Source organism: Oncorhynchus gorbuscha, linkage group LG16 (assembly GCF_021184085.1).
Source record: "Oncorhynchus gorbuscha isolate QuinsamMale2020 ecotype Even-year linkage group LG16, OgorEven_v1.0, whole genome shotgun sequence".
Taxonomy (NCBI): domain Eukaryota; kingdom Metazoa; phylum Chordata; class Actinopteri; order Salmoniformes; family Salmonidae; genus Oncorhynchus; species Oncorhynchus gorbuscha.
The window spans coordinates 35,137,633-35,158,524 of record NC_060188.1 but is presented as its reverse complement, the minus strand read 5'-3'; the positions used below and the strand labels follow the sequence as shown (position 1 = coordinate 35,158,524).

At 44.9% G+C, this 20,892-nt stretch overlaps 1 protein-coding gene across 1 annotated transcript in view; it reads left to right on the top strand.

Moving 5' to 3' along the window:
• The window catches only part of LOC124000766 (transient receptor potential cation channel subfamily M member 4-like), an 81,945-nt gene that overhangs the window by 47,475 nt on the left and 13,578 nt on the right, over positions 1 to 20,892 (top strand). Inside the window, exons 14-18 of the mRNA XM_046307357.1 lie at positions 892 to 1,021; positions 1,374 to 1,519; positions 1,857 to 1,969; positions 11,163 to 11,273; positions 11,373 to 11,652. Of these exons, the coding sequence (XP_046163313.1) occupies positions 892 to 1,021; positions 1,374 to 1,519; positions 1,857 to 1,969; positions 11,163 to 11,273; positions 11,373 to 11,652 (780 nt within the window). The remainder of the gene's footprint in view (positions 1 to 891; positions 1,022 to 1,373; positions 1,520 to 1,856; positions 1,970 to 11,162; positions 11,274 to 11,372; positions 11,653 to 20,892) is intronic.

The window sequence follows — 20,892 nt, the reverse complement described above, 5'->3', positions numbered from 1 at the left end:
GCATTTCGCTACACTCGCATTAACATCTGCCAACCATGTGTATGTGACAAATAAAATTTGATTTGATTTGATCACAGTTGGCAACTCCACTGTGTCCCACTCACAGAGTGCAAAGAACCTTGGCTTGACCCTGGACAACACCCTGTCGTTCTCTCCAAACATCAAAACTGCTTTGATGTTTGTAGAGAACGACAGGGTGTTGACTCACTCTTGCAGGTTAATGATCGACAACATCCCCGCTTGTGCCATCAAACCCCTGCAACTTATGTGAACACCAGCCCGCCTGGTGTTCAACCTTCCCAAGTTCTCCCATTTCACTTTACTCCTCCGCACACTTCACTGGCTTCCAGTTGAAGCCCGCAACCACTACAATACCATGGTACTTGCCTATTTAGCAGCAAGAGGAACTGCCCTTCCCTACCTTCAGGCTATGCTCAAACCCAACACCCCAAACCTGAGCACTTCGTTCTGCCACATCTGGTCACTTGGCCCTCTCATCCCTATGGGAGGGCAGCTCCCGCTCAGCCCATTCCATGCTCTTGTCTGTCGTGGCACCCCAATTGTGGAACCCTATCCATCTTTCCGAAAACATCTGTAACCCGACCCCTTCAAAGTGTATCTTAAATACACTTTGTCCCATCTATCTATGTTAAGATGAATGCACTAACTGTAAATCCCTCTGGATCAGTGTATGCTAAATGACTAAAATGTCAATGTAAATACTTGGAAGTTAAACTAATCTGTAGAAAAATGTATTAATTTACAAATGCACACTTTTCATTTACGAATGCACAGACAAATTTTAGCATTGATCTCTCCCCTTTTTATATCCACTTCCCTCTCTCTCCCTCATGCTCTCTCTTCACTCTCTCTGCCTCTCTCCCCTCCCAGGCAGGGGAGTCTGTCCACAGTGCTCTGGCAGGCTGTAAGATTCTGAGGGAGCTGTCTAAGCTGGAGAGTGAGACGGAGACCAAGCTCTCTATGAAGGAGCTGGCCCAGAAGTTTGAGAACTTGGCCCTTGGTGGGTTAGCCCTATCCTGGCTGTGTGTTTGTACTGTGAGGATGTCAGTGTAGTGGTTATCAACTCTGTTATGCATACCTGTGAGCAGCTTGTATTTTTTGAGTGACGGTTACCCCATAGTAGCGAGTCTGCATCAGACCGCAAGGGACCTCCTGTTCTGAAAGTCTGCTGGACGGCATCCAAGTCTGGGACCATTCACATTGCTTTCACACTCAATGTCTTTAAGATGAGGACTGAAGCAAACATATCCAGACTTCTAATGGGAAACTTAATTTTAAAAACCTGTGACCCATTTCCTCTCTCTCTAGAAGTCTTCAGTGAGTGAGTGTTAACCCTTTAATCCTCTCTCTAGACGTGTTCAGTGAGTGCTACCAGAGCAGTGAGAGCCGCTCTTTCACCCTCCTTATAAGGCAGTCTCCGGTGTGGGGCAAAGCTACGTGTCTACAGATGGCCACCTCAGCCGACGCCCGCCTCTTCTTCAGTCACGATGGCGTGCAGGTCTGTACTAAACTCAGGGGTCAGAGGTCAAGGTGTGTGTGTTTGTGTGTGTGTGCATGCATACGTGTGTGTGAATCTTGAATCATATCAAATTTATCACATACTTCGTAAACAACCGGTGGAGACTAACAGTGAAATGCTTACTTACGGGTCCTTTTCCAACAAGATGAAGAGTTAAAGATTAAACATGTAATAATCTGTGTGTGATCTGTGTTCACATTCATCTTTATAAAACTAACCAGCCCCTTAGATTTCCAAAGTGTGTGTGTTAGAACATGGAGGGGTGTTAATTGAAGTTTCTCAGTACCAACTCTGCTACTACCTCTTCCTCTGGCAGGCTCTGCTGTCTCAGATCTGGTGGGGAGACATGAAGAGGAGCACGAAGGTCTGGAAACTGGTCCTCTCCTTCTTCTTACCCCCCCTCATCTACACCAACCTCATCAGCTTTAGGTTAGTGTCTGTCTGTCTGAAAATGTCCAATCCATTAAATGTGAAATATGCAGAAGTCACACCACCATTTTCTGGTTGCAGGAATTCTAATACTTAGCATAATTTCCGTTTATGTGACAAACCAAGCAATGTTTAGTGTAGAGAATCATTGTACCATCTAAACTGCTGTGAAATATATTTGAATTAACCAAAAATATAGTATTTTCAGCTGTTTGAAGCTGGAGTACAAAACGTAAAGTAAAATACGTAAAAACAAAACGGAAGAACGGGAAGCATAGAAATAGCGTACATAGATGAGATCTATCGCTTCTTAGACTTGCTTTCAACTTGCTTTCAATGAGAATGAAATATCTATAACTCACATTTCTATGTGGATTTGGTCAGGTCGCCCAAAAAGTTACATATTTATGCATAATAAACATTAAGATACAGAGAAGAGATTATTTACTATAGAATTCGGCAGTATACTTTAATATATTGTAGAATACTATATACAGTACTACACACTGTAGTATCCCTTGATCATGTGTAGTACTTAACTATATCATTTTGTTGTATAATGTAGACTACTATAGTAAATACTACAGTAATGTCCTCAAACAACAAAAGCACAGTCTGCAAAAACAAAGATAATAAAATATAAACACTACAGTATAATACAGTCTGCAAAAACACTACAGTAATTACTATAGTATAAACAAAATCATTTTACTACAGTATTTATACTATAGTAAACTGCGAATGGGGTGGCAGGTAGCCTAGTGGTTACAGCATTGGACCAGTAACCGAAAGGTTGCTAGATCGAATCCCCGAGCTGACAAGGTAAAAATCTGTCGTTCTGCCCCTGAACAAGGCAGTTAACCCACTGTTCCTAGGCTGTCATTGTAAATAAGAATTTGTTCTTAACTGACTTGCCTAGTTAAATATAGGTGAATAAAAATTACAAATATATTTAAAAAGTACTATCGCATACTACAGTTATATCTGTAAAAGCGCTATAGTCAAGGCCGAGACCGAAAAAAAATGTGAGTTCAAGACCATGATTGTAATTGTGTCAAATGACACCATAATATCAGTTCAAAATGTCCAGTATTTATGTGTTCATACACAATATATACAAAATTATGTGGACACCCCTTCAAATTAGTGGATTTGGCTAGTTCAGCCACAATCGTTCCTGACAGGTTTATAAAATCAAGCACAGCCATGCAATCTCCATAGAGCAGTAGAATGGCCTTACTGAAGAGCTCAGTGACTTTCAACGTGGCACTGTCATAGGATGCCACCTTTCCAACAAGTCAGTTTGTCAGATTTATGCCCTGCTAGAACTGCCCCGGTCAACTGTAAGAGTTGTTATTGTGAAGAGCAAATGTCTAAGAGCAACAATGGCTCAGCCACGAAGTGGTAGACCACACAAGCCCACAGAACGGGACCGCCGAGTGCTGAAGCAGAGGAGAAATAATGGCCTGGGGCTTTTTTTCCCTGTTTGAGCTAGGCCACTTAGTTCCAGTGGAGGAAAATCTTAATGCTACAGCATATAATGACATTCTAGACTATTCTGTGCTTACAACTTTGTGACAACAATGTGGGGAAGGGACTTTCCTCTTTCAGCATGACAATGTCATGCAGGTGAAAGAGGACCCAAAAGCGACTTAACAGAAACAGAGTTTATTTAAATCCAAACAGGGAATAACAAAAATCCTCTAGTCTGTAGAGGGGAATAACTAGAGAAGCGGCCACAGACTGCAGGTCGCTTCGGGTAGGCGCAGGCCGTAGTTGATAGAGCCACCTGCTCACACTCAGCATCTGATGAAGGCAAAAAACACGACAGGACAGGGCGAAACACAATCACAGCATGGTGAATACAAAACAAGGAACCGACGGGACAGGAACGGATCACAAAGGAATAAATAGGGACTCTAATCAGGGGAAAGGATCGGGAACAGGTGTGGGAAGACTAAATGATGATTAGGGGAATAGGAACAGCTGGGAGCAGGAACGGAACGATAGAGAGAAGAGAGAGCGAGAGAGTGAGAGAGGGAGGGGGAGAGAGAGGGATAGAAGGAGGGAAAGAACCAAATAAGACCAGCAGAGGGAAACGAATAGCATGGGGAGCACAGGGACAAGACATGATAATAAATGACAAACATGACAGTACCCCCCACTCACCGAGCGCCTCCTGGCGCACTCGAGGAGGAATCCTGGCGGCAACGGAGGAAATCATCGATGAGTGAACGGTCCAGCACGTCCCGAGACGGAACCCAACTCCTCTCCTCAGGACCGTAACCCTCCCAATCCACTAGGTATTGGTGACCCCGTCCCGAGAACGCATGTCCATGATCTTATGTACCTTGTAAATAGGTGCGCTCTCGACAAGGACGGGAGGGGGGAGGGAAGACGAACGGGGGTGCGAAGAAAGGGCTTAACACAGGAGACATGGAAGACAGGATGGACGCGACGAAGATGTCGCGGAAGAAGCAGTCGCACAGCGACAGGATTGACGACCTGGGAGACACGGAACGGACCAATGAACCGCGGAGTCAACTTACGAGAAGCTGTCGTAAGAGGAAGGTTGCGAGTGGAAAGCCACACTCTCTGGCCGCAACAATACCTTGGACTCTTAATCCTGCGTTTATTGGCGGCTCTCACCGTCTGTGCCCTGTAACGGCAAAGTGCAGACCTCACCCTCCTCCAGGTGCGCTCACAACGTTGGACAAACGCTTGAGCGGAGGGAACGCTGGACTCGGCAAGCTGGGATGAGAACAGAGGAGGCTGGTAACCCAGACTACTCTGAAACGGAGATAACCCGGTAGCAGACGAAGGAAGCGAATTGTGAGCGTATTCTGCCCAGGGAAGCTGTTCTGCCCAAGACGCAGGGTTTCTGAAAGAAAGGCTGCGTAGTATGCGACCAATCGTCTGATTGGCCCTCTCTGCTTGACCGTTAGACTGGGGATGAAACCCGGAAGAGAGACTGACGGACGCACCAATCAAACGACAGAACTCCCTCCAAAACTGTGACGTGAATTGCGGGCCTCTGTCTGAAACGGCGTCTAACGGGAGGCCATGAATTCTGAATACATTCTCAATAATGATTTGTGCCGTCTCCTTAGCGGAAGGAAGTTTAGCGAGGGGAATGAAATGTGCCGCCTTAGAGAACCTATCGACAACCGTCAGAATCACAGTCTTCCCCGCAGACAAAGGCAGACCGGTAATGAAGTCTAAGGCAATGTGAGACCATGGTCGAGAAGGAATGGGGAGCGGTCTGAGACGACCGGCAGGAGGAGAGTTACCCGACTTAGTCTGCGCGCAGTCCGAACAAGCAGCCACGAAACGGCGCGTGTCACGCTCCTGAGTCGGCCACCAAAAGCGCTGGCGAATAGACGCAAGAGTGCCTCGAACACCGGGATGACCAGCTAACTTGGCAGAGTGAGCCCACTGAAGAACAGCCAGCCGAGTGGAAACAGGAACGAAAAGGAGGTTACTAGGACAAGCGCGCGCGACGCAGTGTGCGTGAGTGCTTGCTTAACCTGTCTTTCAATTCCCCAGACTGTTAACCCGACAACACGCCCATAAGGAAGAATCCCCTCGGGATCAGTAGAAGCCACAGAAGAACTAAACAGACGGGATAAGGCATCAGGCTTGGTGTTCTTGCTACCCGGACGGTAAGAAATCACAAACTCGAAACGAGCGAAAAACAACGCCCAACGAGCTTGACGGGCATTAAGTCGTTTGGCAGAACGGATGTACTCAAGGTTCTTATGGTCTGTCCAAACGACAAAAGGAACGGTCGCCCCCTCCAACCACTGTCGCCATTCGCCTAGGGCTAAGCGGATGGCGAGCAGTTCACGGTTACCCACATCATAGTTGCGCTCAGATGGCGACAGGCGATGAGAAAAATAAGCGCAAGGATGAACCTTATCGTCAGACTGGAAGCGCTGGGATAGAATGGCTCCCACGCCTACCTCTGAAGCGTCAACCTCGACAATGAATTGTCTAGTGACGTCAGGAGTAACGAGGATAGGAGCGGACGTAAAACGTTCTTTTAGAAGATCAAAAGCTCCCTGGGCGGAACCGGACCACTTAAAACACGTCTTGACAGAAGTAAGAGCTGTGAGAGGGGCAGCAACTTGACCGAAATTACGAATGAAACGCCGATAGAAATTAGCGAAACCTAAAAAGCGCTGCAACTCGACACGTGACCTTGGAACGGGCCAATCACTGACAGCTTGGACCTTAGCGGAATCCATCTGAATGCCTTCAGCGGAAATAACGGAACCGAGAAAAGTAACGGAGGAGACATGAAAAGAGCACTTCTCAGCCTTTACGTAGAGACAATTCTCTAAAAGGCGCTGTAGAACACGTCGAACGTGCTGAACATGAATCTCGAGTGACGGAGAAAAAATCAGGATATCGTCAAGATAGACAAAAACAAAAATGTTCAGCATGTCTCTCAGAACATCATTAACTAATGCCTGAAAAACAGCTGGCGCATTGGCGAGACCGAACGGCAGAACCCGGTACTCAAAATGCCCTAACGGAGTGTTAAACGCCGTTTTCCACTCGTCCCCCTCTCTGATGCGCACGAGATGGTAAGCGTTACGAAGGTCCAACTTAGTAAAGCACCTGGCTCCCTGCAGAATCTCGAAGGCTGATGACATAAGGGGAAGCGGATAACGATTCTTAACCGTTATGTCATTCAGCCCTCGATAATCCACGCAGGGGCGCAGAGTACCGTCCTTCTTCTTAACAAAAAGAACCCCGCCCCGGCCGGAGAAGAAGAAGGCACTATGGTACCGGCGTCAAGAGACACAGACAAATAATCCTCGAGAGCCTTACGTTCGGGAGCCGACAGAGAGTATAGTCTACCTCGAGGAGGAGTGGTCCCCGGAAGGAGATCAATACTACAATCATACGACCGGTGAGGAGGAAGGGAGTTGGCTCGGGACCGACTGAAGACCGTGCGCAGATCATGATATTCCTCCGGCACTCCTGTCAAATCGCCAGGTTCCTCCTGAGAAGTAGGGACAGAAGAAACGGGAGGGATGGCAGACATTAAACACTTCACATGACAAGAAACGTTCCAGGATAGGATAGAATTACTAGACCAATTAATAGAAGGATTATGACATACTAGCCAGGGATGACCCAAAACAACAGGTGTAAACGGTGAACGGAAAATCAAAAAAGAAATAGTCTCACTGTGGTTACCAGATACTGTGAGGGTTAAAGGTAGTGTCTCAAATCTGATACTGGGAAGATGACTACCATCTAAGGCGAACATGGGCGTAGGCTTATCTAACTCTCTGAAAGGAATGTCATGTTTCCGAACCCATGCTTCGTCCATGAAACAACCCTCAGCCCCAGAGTCTATCAAGGCACTACATGTAGCACCCGAACCGGTCCAGCGTAGGTGGACCGACAAAGTAGTACAGGACCTTGATGGAGAGACTTGAGTAGTTGCGCTCACCTGTAGCCCTCCGCTTACAGATGAGCTCTGGCTTTTACTGGACATGAATTAACAAAATGTCCAGCAACTCCGCAATAGAGGCACAGGCGGTTGGTGATCCTCCGTTCCCTCTCCTTATTCGAGATGCGAATCCCTCCCAGCTGCATGGGCTCAGTCTCAAAGCCAGAGGAGGGAGATGGTTGCGATGCGGAGCAGGGAAACACCGTTGATGCGAGCTCTCTTCCACGAGCCCGGTGACGAAGATCTACCCGTCGTTCTATGCGGATGGCGAGAGCAATCAAAGAGTCCACATCTGAAGGAACCTCCCGGGAGAGAATCTCATCCTTAACCACTGCGTGGAGTCCCTCCAGAAAACGAGCGAGCAGCGCCGGCTCGTTCCACTCACTAGAGGCAGCAAGAGTGCGAAACTCAATGGAATAATCCGTTATGGACCGTTCACCTTGGCATAAGGAAGCCAGGGCCCTAGAAGCCTCCCCACCAAAAACTGAACGGTCAAAAACCCGAATCATCTCCTCTTTAAAGTTCTGGAATTTGTTAGAGCAATCAGCCCTTGCCTCCCAGATAGCTGTGCCCCATTCTCGAGCCCGGCCAGTAAGGAGTGAAATGACGTAAGCAACCCGAGCTCTCTCTAGAGTATGTGTTGGGTTGGAGAGAGAACACAATCTCACACTGCGTGAGAAAGGAGCGGCACTCAGTGGGCTGCCCGGAGTAGCAAGGTGGGTTATTAACCCTAGGTTCTGGAGGCTCGGCAGGCCAGGAAGTAACAGGTGGCACGAGACGTAGACTCTGGAACTGTCCAGAGAGGTCGGAAACCTGAGCGGCCAGGTTCTCCACGGCATGGCGAGCAGCAGACAATTCCTGCTCGTGTCTGCCGAGCATGGCTCCTGGATCTCGACGGCAGTGTAACGAGCGTCTGAAGTCGCTGGGTCCATTCCTTGGTCGGTTCCTTCTGTCATGCAGGTGAAAGAGGACCCAAAAGCGACTTAACAGAAACAGAGTTTATTTAAATCCAAACAGGGAATAACAAAAATCCTCTAGTCTGTAGAGGGGAATAACTAGAGAAGCGGCCACAGACTGCAGGTCGCTTTTCGGGTAGGCGCAGGCCGTAGTTGATAGAGCCACCTACTCACACTCAGCATCTGATGAAGGCAAAAAACACGACAGGACAGGGCGAAACACAATCACAGCATGGTGAATACAAAACAAGGAACCGACGGGACAGGAACGGATCACAAAGGAATAAATAGGGACTCTAATCAGGGGAAAGGATCGGGAACAGGTGTGGGAAGACTAAATGATGATTAGGGGAATAGGAACAGCTGGGAGCAGGAACGGAACGATAGAGAGAAGAGAGAGCGAGAGAGTGAGAGAGGGAGGGGGAGAGAGAGAGGGATAGAAGGAGGGAAAGAACCAAATAAGACCAGCAGAGGGAAACGAATAGCATGGGGAGCACAGGGACAAGACATGATAATAAATGACAAACATGACAGACAATGCCCCCGTGCACAAAGCGAGGTCCATACAGAAATGGTTTGTCGAGATCGGTGTGGAAGAACTTGATTGGCTTGCACAGAGCCATGACCTCAACCCCATTGAACATCTTTGGGATGAATTGGAATGCAGACTGCGAGCTAGGCCTAATCGCCTAACATCAGTGGCCAAGGTCACTAATTCTCTTGTGGCTGAATGGAAGCAAGTCCCCCGCAACATTGTTACATCTAGCCTTCCCAGAAGAGTGGAGGCTGTTATAGCAGCAAAGGGGAGACCAACGCCATGTTAATGCCTTTAATTTTGTTATGAGATGCTCGACAAGCAGGTGTCCACATACTTCTGGTCACATGTAGTGTATTTGACCGAGAACCTCGATCCGGTCTTATATTGCAAAATTAGAAATTGTGTTTGTTTTTTTACATTGGAAAAAAGTATAGACTCATAGCTATAAAATGGTATATCATACACTGCAGTTGAGGAACAATGGGAAAGTAATTCTGCTTTGAAAGTTGATAAACTTGTAAACTCACTTTTGAGAAAATGGCCCTTGAATGTTTGGTACACCTACTGGAGGAGAGCTCTTTGTCTAAACCTATTCAGCATCTTTCACACCTTCTTAAGCCTTAGCCCCACCCATCTCATTAAGGATTCACATGTGAGGCCATGTAATAAACAGCGTGAGTAAGGTGGTGTAGCAAACAACCAAAATTTCCAAGACTAAAAGTGATGAAAGTAGTAGACTACAATAAGGAAAAAAATGTACTTTATCTAGTCCTTGGCCTATATCCTAATCTGACTTTGGTGCAGGTCATTTTGTTCTTCATATTACCATCTCTGTTTTTTTGTCACATGCACAGGATACAGAAGATGTAAATGGTCAAGTGAAATGGTTACTTGCATATTTGCATAGTAGTAATATCAAAAATAGAAAGTGTCCAGATAATTAACAAACAAAAAAAATATTAGACAATGCTTACCCAGACACACTTATCTAAATTATAACCACCCCTCAGCTACATCTAGCTAAGTGGAGGGGTCACTTTTGTCTAGATCTAGACGTGTACACATGTTATTGTCTAGAAATGTACACATGTTCATGAAATACAATAGATGGCCGTAGTCACCCCCAGACACACCTGGCTAACTTGATGAGTCATGTAATCATCTGGCGAAGTAGAGTCTTTTGTTTAGATTTTTAGCTAGCTAGCTAGCTAGCTAAACAACAAATCACAATCCCAACCCTAGCTAGCTAGCTAAAAATCTAAACAAAAGACTCTACTTCGCCAGATGATTACATGACTCATCAAGTTAGCCAGGTGTGTCTGGGGGTGACTACGGCCATCTATTGTATTTCATGAACATGTGTACATTTCTAGACAATAACATGTGTACACGTCTAGATCTATGATAGCTAGCCACCATGCATGAAATGCTGTAGTATGAATCTGCAGGTAGCTAAAGCTAACCAACTAGGTTTCATGTTAGCTAGCTAACATTAGGCTATAACTAGCAATCCAAATGGATTTCTGAGATACTAATAATATTACTACACAGATCATACACGTACTGTAACGTTAGCAAGCAAGCTAGCAAGCTAATGTTTGCTAGCTAGTTAACAGTATGCGTTAACTTACAATGAAAATTACTTAATTAGCTTGCGAGACAGGTTCCTGTCTTTTTCTGTGGTTAAACCAATTAGGCTCATAATTTAACAATTGTATTCGTATTTACAGATGGCATACAAGTTTTTTATTAAGGCACTTGAAAGTTCACCTGTTCCAGAAGGCATTTTGATCAACAACCAAACAAATAATACTACGTTCAAATGCCTCTGCTGTGAAGTAGATGCAAGACAAATGCCTAGCATCCTGAAACGGGTCACATATGTATATTTTGTGTATAATGCGAATATTTGTGTTGTATTATGCAGGGCACATTTGAAAAAGAGACCTAGGTCTCAATATGTCTTCCCTGGTAAAATAAAGGTACATAAATAAATACAATTTTCCTTCACCACCTATCTTACAATATCATTCAAATCTTCAATTTGCAATGCTGGGCTATTTCCATCTTTGCTTCCCTTTCACTACAGGCTATCTTCTCTCTATCATTCACAGTTTTTATACGTGGAGCGTTCCTTATTTTCCATGGGGTGAATGTGAGAAATTGGAAGCTGGCGGTGAAACTGTCTGTCAGTCTATAATTTATTTCTCTCTCTCTCTCTTTCTCTCTCAGGGAACATGAGGAAGAGGTGAGGTCGGAGGAGGAGGTACCTCTTGGTCGAGACACAGAGAGTCTGGACGGAGGAGATGCCACTATGCTCTCCCTCTCCGACATCATGCAAACGTAAACACACGCATGCACGCACACACACACACACACACACACATACATACTCATCCATGTACACACACTAAGTAATTATTCCCATTCTTATCCTCTCAGGGAAGAGGATGTCGAGGAATATGCTGCTCTAAGGGACAATCTGAAAAGTGCCCCCTCCTCCAATCCCAAGAGGCCCTTCGTATTGCTGCGCTGGAGGGAGTTCTGGTTTGCGCCCGTCACCTCGTTCCTAGGCAACGTGCTGATGTACTTCCTGTTCCTCATCCTGTTTGCTTATATCCTATTGTTGGACTTCAAGCCCCCGCCACCTCACGGCCCGTCCACCTTAGAGTTTGTTCTATACTTCTGGGTCTTCACCATGGTCTGTGAGGAGATTCGACAGGTAGGATGCATCACATGTAAACAAAACACACACTCAAATACACAGACAAGCACAGAACATGTACAGGCAAGAACCTATACAGTCACCTCTAAATGTATTGCCATTTAAAATGACACAAAATGTGTTTCCATTTCCATTATATTTTAGTCATTCTTATCCAGAGTGACTTACAGAGGCAATTAGGGTTGCTCAAGGGCACCTCGGCAGGTTTTCACCTAGTTGGCTTGGGGATTCGAACCAGCCCAACGCTCTTAACCACTAGGGTACTTGCTGCTCTAGCAATAGGTAGTAATTGATATTAATAGATAGTAATAAAGTAGTATTAGATCGTAATTCTACTTTTTTTAATTAATCTAATTTTAAGGAAATGTATTGTGGCCTTTTCATGACTTTCTGTTTCACTAGGCTATAAAAATGAGGTAATACGCATGTAAAATAATTTTGTCATTCATCACCATGGCATAGAACTCACAAATGAAATGAGACACGGTTGTTGACTTTCTTAAATTAGGCAATGGGTACAAGAAACTACTGAAAACCAAAATATACTACTACTATATCACTATTAGGGCAACAATTAAGAAGTTTAAAACAACTGGAACAGTGGTTAACTTGTCTGGTAGAGGACCCAAGTGTATCTTTTCCCCACACACAGTGAGGAAGATGTTCAGCAGGTAAAGAAAAGTCCAAGGGCCACAGTTGGAGGATTACAGAACTTGGTAAAAAGCCTTTATTAAGAGCAACCAACAAATGTAAACACATTGAGAAGGGAAAGGGGATACGTAGTCACTGAATTGCATTCAACCAAAAAAAATTGTAACCACCGAAAGCCACCAGATTATCTACAGCTGATTTCTTGTTAAACCATCAATATTGGCTAAAATCACCTCAAAGCTGATCTCAATTGCAACCATCAATTAGTCCCCTTTTAGTCCTCACCTGGCTACCTCTACCCCGGTCAACAGCCCTGCGCTCCCCACAGCAACTCGCCCAAACCTCCCCCACTTCTCCTTCACCCAAATCCAGAAAGCTAATGTTCAGAAAGAGCTGCAAAATCTGGACCCCTACAAATCAGCCGGGCTAGACAATCTGGACCCTCTCTTTCTAAAATTATCTGCAGAAATTGTTGCAACCCCTATTACTAGCCTATTCAACCTCTCTTTCGTATCGTCTGAGATTCCCATAGATTAGAAAGCTGCCGCGGTCATCCCCCTCTTCAAAGGGGGAGACACTCTAGACCCAAACTGCTACAGACCTATATCTATTCTACCCTGCCTTTCTAAGGTCTCAACAAACAGATTACCGATCATTTCGAATCTCACCGTACCTTCTCCACTATGCAATCTGGTTTCAGAGCTGGTCATGGGTGCACCTCAGCCATGCTCAAGGTCCTAAACGATATCATAATCGCCATTGATAATAGACATTACTGTGCAGCCGTATTCATCGTCCTGGCTAAGGTTTTCGACTCTGTCAATCAGACTCAACAGCCTTGGTTTCTCAAATGATTGCCTCGCTTGGTTCACCAACTACTTCTCCGATAGAGTTCAGTATGTCAAATCTGAGGGCCTGTTGTCTGGACCTCTGGCAGTCTCTATGGGGATGCCACAGGGTTCAATTCTTGGGCCGACTCTCTTCTCTGTATACATCGTTGATGTCACTCTTGCTGCTGGTGATTCTTTGATCCACCTCTACGCAGATAACACCATTTTGTGTACCTCTGGCCCTGTTAACTAACCTCCAAATGAGCTTCAATGCCATTACAACTCTCCTGCCGTGCCTCCAACTGCTCTTAAATGCAAGTAAAACTAAATGCATGCTCTTCAACCGATCGCTGCCCGCAGCTGCCCGCCCATCCAGCATCACTACTCTGGACGGTTCTGACATATAATACGTGGACAACTACAAATACCTAGGTGTCTGGTTAGACTGTAAACTCTCCTTCCAGACTCATCTCCAATCCAAAATTACATTTAGAATCGGCTTCCTATTTTGCAACAAAGCATCCTTCACTCATGCTTCCAAACATACCCTCGTAAAACTGACCATCCTACCGATCCTCAACTTCGGCGATGTCATTTGCAAAATAGCCTCCAACACTCTACTCAACAAATTGGATGCAGTCTATCACAGTGCCATCCTTTTTGTCACCAAAGCCTCATATACTACCCACCACTGCGACCTGTATGCCCTCGTTGGCTGGCCCTCGCTTCATACTCGTCGCCAAATCCACTGGCTCCAGGTCATCTACAAGTCTCTGCTAGGTAAAGCCCCGCCTTATCTCAGCTCACTGGTCACCATAGCAGTACCCACCCGTAGCACGCACTCCAGCAGGTATATCTCACTGGTCACCCCCAAAGCCAATTCTTCCTTTGGCCGCCTCTCCTTCCAGTTCTCTGCTGCCAATGACTGGAACTAACTGCAAAAATCTCTGAAGCTGGAGACTCTTACCTCCCTCACTAGCTTTAAGCACCAGCTGTCAGAGCAGCTCACAGATCACTGCACTTGTACATAGCTCATCTGTAAATAGCCCATCCAATCTACCTCATCCCCATACTGTATTTATTTATTTATATATCTTGTTCCTTTGCACCCCAGTATCTCTACTTGCACATGCATCATATGCACATCCTACCATTTCAGTGTTTAGTTGCTATATTGTAATTACTACGCCACCATGGCCTATTTAAATAAAGGTGAAATAAACAATTGCAACCAACATTTTAAGACAATTTCCACCTCTGGTGGGTATTATCATCGGAACAATTTTGATCCTGCAATTATATCTGACGAAAGGTCATTTATCTATTTGACTGTCATTCCATACAACTGAAATAAAGTATATCCTTGCTTACCATGGCAAATCTACTGTGGCAAAAGTGATACAGCCTGGATATATATAACAAGACTGTTAAAGGAGCATAGCGCTGTGCACCAGAACGCTTATTGATGCATGTTTATTCTTGCATATTGAAATGGGGAGGATTGGGAAGCGTAGATATTATTGTGATGGCCTATGAAATATGGCTGAAGTGAATTCTACCACTGCAGCATTAGAGGCTGGTGGGGGAAGCTATAGTAGGATTGGCTCATTGTAATAGCTGGAATGGAATTAATGGAACGATATGGAAACCACATGTTTGACTCTGTTTCATTTATTCCATTCCAGCCATTACAATGAGCCAGTCCTCCTATGAACTGAAGTTAGCATTGTCAATGTGGGTGACATGGAGCTATTGGACTGGACTTAGCAGGAAAGGCCATGAAGGAGAAAGTTTCCCAAACTGCAGCATATTAAGACATGTCTTTGTACTGTGTCCAAATGGATTTCAGATGCATCCCCAGACCCAGAGAAACCTGATGAATGCACTGATGAGAAGGATGATGTTAAACTTACTGACAGTGTGTCCCAAACGTCCAGCCGCAAGTCTAACAGGAGTTCACGGTCAGTTTTATCCTCCACATCCTCAGCCTGAATTCAAGCTGAAAGAGTAGCAGTAGTAACAAAGGCTGCTGCTCTCAAGTTAAAATACCATCTAGAGCAGGGATGGGCAACTGGCAGCCCTTTTGTAGGCCCATGGATCAATGTCCCCCAGCAAAAATAAGTTAGGGTCTCAACTTACTGTTGAGTAGTAGAGTACGAAATTTGATTGTGCATTAGCAGTTTTTCTCTTCGGTCAGTCTCTGATTGTCACTCAATTAGCCCATGTCAACAAACATTTTTTAGAAGGTAAATTAATCTCCTTGGCCAGCTATCTAAACTTGTAGTAACAATGGTCAAATTACCGACCGGGGGCCCGCGATCATCAGATAAAAACTCCACCATATGGCTAAATGTGTAGAATTGCAGGAAATTAGCTGTAAAACGGCACATTTTTCAATCTGCCCCCATGGCAAAATTTGTAGAATTTAGGGTTGTGACGGTAGGCCTACACATATTCATACTGAACAGTTCGGTACGGGGACCTTGGTTCGGTCCACACTATGAACCCAAATAAATACATAAAAAAATGAAAACACTAGGACTATAGGCTATGCCTACGATGTGTTGTAGGCCTCTTGAGTAAACCTGAGCTGAAAAAAACAACATTTCAGGCTATTCTGTTAAAACCACAGCCTATGCACACATTATAATCAACATTCAAATCTTAATTGGCGCATTTGTGAGGCACAACCGGGAATTAGTTCTGTAAAATGCCGAGTGGTGGGGTCTGTAAACCAGGAGGATTCTCCATTGTTGTGCTTTGTTGATTAACTTTTACAAAACAAAATAACCAAGCGGGATGCAGGAGTACCATTTCAATTCGTTTACGGCCGGTTTAGGCCATCATTGTAATTTATAATTTGTTCTTAACTGACTTGCCTAGTTAAATAAAGGTTACAATTAAAATATATATTTACATGATACATCCGGTGTCCAGTGTCAGTTCGTCCCGGCATTGATAGTACTGAGCTTCTGTTGTGCATTCTGGACATTTTGTGTTGCTGAGTACAGCTGGGACAAAGTAGCGCTTTAGTCCCACCCATCTCTTTAAGGATTCACGTGATGCCATGTGCTAAACAGAGTGAGAAGTTTAGTAAACAACCAAAGATTTCAAGACTAAAAGTGGTAAAAGTAATAGTCTACAATAAGGAAAAACTACAGGTAAAAATACACTTTATCTAATCCTTAACCTATATCCGAATCTGACTTTGATGCAGGTCATGTTGTTCTTCACATTACCGTCTCTGGTAAACACACACTATATCAAATCAAATCTAATTTGGGTCATATGAACTAATTTGGGTCATGTGAACTAATTTGGGTCATGTGAACTAATTTGGGTCATGTGAACTAATTTGGGTCATGTGAACTAATTTGGGTCATGTGAAGGAAGTGCTATAACCACTCCCCAGCCACATCTCGCTAAGTGGATGGGTCACTATTGTCTAGACATGTGCACATATTCAGGACATACAATAGATGACCATAATTGCCCCAGGATACACCTGGCTAACTTGATGGGTCACGTAATCATCTGATGAAGTGGAGTCTTTTGTTTAGACATCTAAGCCAGCTATCTGAACAATGAACCTGCAAAATCCCAACTCATACCACAACCAATACAAATATTGTCGCAGCTGTAGTATGAATCTGCAGGTAGCTAAAGCTAACAACTCGGTTCAATGTTAGCTAGCTAACACTAGGCTATAACTAGCAATGCAACTGGATTTCTGAATCTAATAATATTACTACACAGATCATACACGTACTGTAACGTTAGCAAGCAAGCCAGCAAGCTAATGTTTGCTAGCTAGTTAACAGTATGCGTTAACTTACAATGAAAATTACTTTCTGACAACATTTTAAACGTATAATATCTGAAATGTAGCTAGACTCTTACCCGTATACATTACACGGATGAACGCGTCATGGCAGACTGGAACCATTTAACTTAATTTTGTTTGTAGCTACATCTTGGTTGGCCAGCGATGTGTCAAGTCACTCCGGTTCATACTGACCGTGGCGTGTGCAGGAAAGTTGTATTGGTCACATACACATGTTTAGCAGATGTTATTGCGGGTGTCGCAAAATGCTTGTGTTTCTAGCTCCAACAATGCAGTAATATCTAACAAGTAATATCTAACAAATTCACAACAATACAAACAATACACACATCTAAAGTAAAGGAATGGATTTAAGAATATATCAATATTTGGACGAGCAATGTCGGAGCAGCATAGACTAAAATACAGTAGAATAGAATACAGTATATACAGTCGTGGCCAAAAAGTTTTGAGAATGACACAAATATTAATTTTCACAAAGTTTGCTGCTTCAGTGTCTTTAGATATTTGTGTCAGATGTTACTATGGAATAATGAAGTATAATTACAAGCATTTCATAAGTGTCAAATGCTTTTATTGACAATTACATGAAGTTGATGCAGAGTCAATATTTGCAGTGTTGACCCTTCTTTTTCAAGACCTCTGCAATCTGCCCTGGCATGTTGTTAATTAACTTCTTGGCCACATCCTGACTGATGGCAGCCCATTCTTGCATAATCAATGCTTGGAGTTTGTCAGAATTTGTAGGTTTTTGTTTGTCCACCCGCCTCTTGAGGATTGACCACAAGTTCTCAATGAGATAAAGGTCTGGGGAGTTTCCTGGCCATGGACCCAAAATATCAATGTTTTGTTCCCCAGCCCACTTAGTTATCACTTTTGCCTTATGGCAAGGTGCTCCATCATGCTGGAAACGGTATTGTTCATCACCAAACTGTTCCTGGATGGTTGGGAGAAGTTGCTCTCGGAGGATGTGTTGATAACATTCTTTACTCATGGCTGTGTTCTCAGGCAAAATTGTGAGTGAGCCCACTCCCTTGGCTGAGAAGCAACCCCACACATGAATGGTCTCAGGATGCTTTACTGTTGGCATGACACAGGACTGATGGTAGCGCTCACCTTGTCTTCTCCAGACAATCAGAAAGGGGATTCATCAGAGAAAATGACTTTACCCCAGTCCTCAGCAGTCCAATCCTTGTACCTTGTAGAATATCAGTCTGTCCCTGATGTTTTTCCTGGAGAGAAATGGCTTCTTTGCTGCCCTTATTGACACCAGGCCATCCTCCAAAAGTCTTCGCCTCACTCTGCGTGCAGATGCACTCACACCTGCCTGCTGCCATTCCTGAGCAAGCTCTGTACTGGTGGTGCCCCGATCCCGCAGCTGAATCAACTTTAGGAGACGGTCCTGGCGCTTGCTGGACCTTCTTGGGCGCCCTGAAGCCTTCTTCACAACAATTGAACCGGTCTCCTTGAAGTTCTTGATGATCCGATAAATTGTTGATTTAGGTGCAATCTTACTGGCAGCAATATCCTTGCCTGTGAAGCCCTTTTTTGTGCAAAGCAATGATGCAGTGTGTTTCCTTGCAGTTAACCATAGTTCACAGAGGAAGAACAATGATTCCAAGCACCACCCTCCTTTTGAAGCTTCCAGTCTGTTATTCGAACTCAATCTGCATGACAGAGTGATCTCCAGCCTTGTCATCGTCAACACTCATACCTGTCTTAGCGATAGAATCACTGACATGATGTCAGCTGGTCCCTTTGTGGCCGGGCTGAAATGCAGTGGAAATGTTTTGGGGGAATTCAGTTCATTTGCATGGCAAAGAGGGACTTTGCAATTAATTGCAATTCATCTTATCACTCTTCATAACATTCTGGAGTATATGCAAATTGCCATCATACAAACAGAGGCAGCAGACTTTGTGAAAATTAATATTTGTGTCATTCTCAAAACTTTTGGCCACGACTGTACATATGAGATGAGTAATGCAAAATATGTAAACATTATTAGTGACTAGTGTTCCATTATTAAAGTGGCCTGTGATTTCAAGTCTATGTATATAGGGCAGCAGCCTCTAACGTGCTAGTGATGGCTATTTAACAGTCTGATGGCTGTTTTTCAGTCTCTCAGTCCCATCTTTGATGCACCTGTACTGACCTCACCTTCTGGAAAATATAGGGGTGAACAGGCAGTGGCTCAGGTGGTTGTTGTCCTTGATGATCTTTTTGGCCTTCCTGTAACATCGGGTGCTGTAGGTGTATTGGATGGAAGATAGTTTGCCCCCGGTGATGCATTGGGCAGACCGCACCACCCTCTGGAGAGCCTTGTGGTTGCAGGTGGTGCAGTTGCAGTACCAGGCGGCAATACAGCCCAACAGGATGCTCTCAATTGTGCATCTGTAGAAGTTTGTGAGGGTTTTAGGTGCTAAGCTAAATGTCTTCAGCCTCCTGAGTTTGAAGAGGAGCTGTTGCGCCTTCTTCAACACACTGTCTGCGTGGGTGGAGCATTTCAGTTTGGCCGTGATGTGTACACTGAGGCACTTGAAGCTTTCCACTTTCTCCACTGCGGTCCTGTTGATGTGGATAGGGGGGTGCTCCATCTTCTGTTTCCTGAAGTCCACGATCAGCCTCTTTGTTTTGTTGATGTTGAGTGAGAGGTTATTTTCCTGGCACCACACTCCCAGGGCCCTCACCTCCTCCATGTAGGCTGTTTCGTCATTGTTGGTAATCAGGCCTACTGCTGTTGTGTTGTCTGCAAACTTGATGATTGAGTTGGAGGTGTGCGTGGCCACGTAGTCATTGGTGAACAGGGAGTACAGGAGGTGGCTGAGCACGCACCCTTGTGGGGCCCCTGTGTTGTGGATCAGCGAAGTGGGGGTGTTGTTTTCTACCTTTACCACCTTGGGGCAGCCTGTCAGGAAGTCCAGAACCCAGTTGCACAGGGCGGGGTTCAGACCCAGGGCCCCGAGCTTAATGATGAGCTTGGAGTGTACTATGGTGTTGAATGCTGAGCTATAGTCAATGACCAACATTCTTACATAGGTATTCCTCTTGTCCAGATCGGATACGGCAGTATGCAATGCGATGGCGATTGCATTGTCTGTGGATCTATTGGGGGCCGGTAAGCAAATTGAAGTGGGTCTAGGGTGTCATGTAAGGTAGAGGTGATATGATCCTTGACTAGTTTCTCAAAGCACTTCATGATGATAGAAGTGAGTGCTATTGGGCAATAGTCATTTAGTTCAGTTACCTTTGCTTTCTTGGGTACAGGAACAATGGCGGACATCTTGAGCCATGAGGGGACAGCAGACTGCAATAGCGAGAGATTGAATATGTCCATAAACACTCCATCCAGCTAGTCTGCGCATGCTCTGAGGACTCCGCTGGGGATGCCTCTGTGCCGGAAGCCCTGCTAGGGTTAACACGCTTAAATGTCTTACTCACGTCAGCCACGGAGATGGAGAGCCCACAGTCCTTGGTAGCTGGCCGCGTCGGTGGCACTGTGTTATCCTCAAAGCGGGGCGAAGAAGGTGTTTAGCTTGTCTGGAAGCAAGACCTTGGTGTCCGCGACGTGACTGGTTTTCCCTTTGTAGTCCGTGATTATCTGTAGACCCTGCCACATATGTCTCATGTCTGAGCCATTGAATTGCGACTCCACTATGTCTCTGTTCTGATACTTTGCCTGTTTGATTGCCTTGTGGAGGGAACAACTACACTGTTTGTATTCGGCCATATTCCCAGTCACCTTGCTATGGTTAAATGTGGTGATTCTCGCTCAGTTTTGCGCACATGCTGCCGTCTATCTACGGTTTCTGGTTTTGGTAGGTTTTAATATTCACAGTGGGTACAACATCTCTTATACATGTCCTGATAAACTTAGTCACAGTATCCGTGTATTCGTCGATATTATTCTGA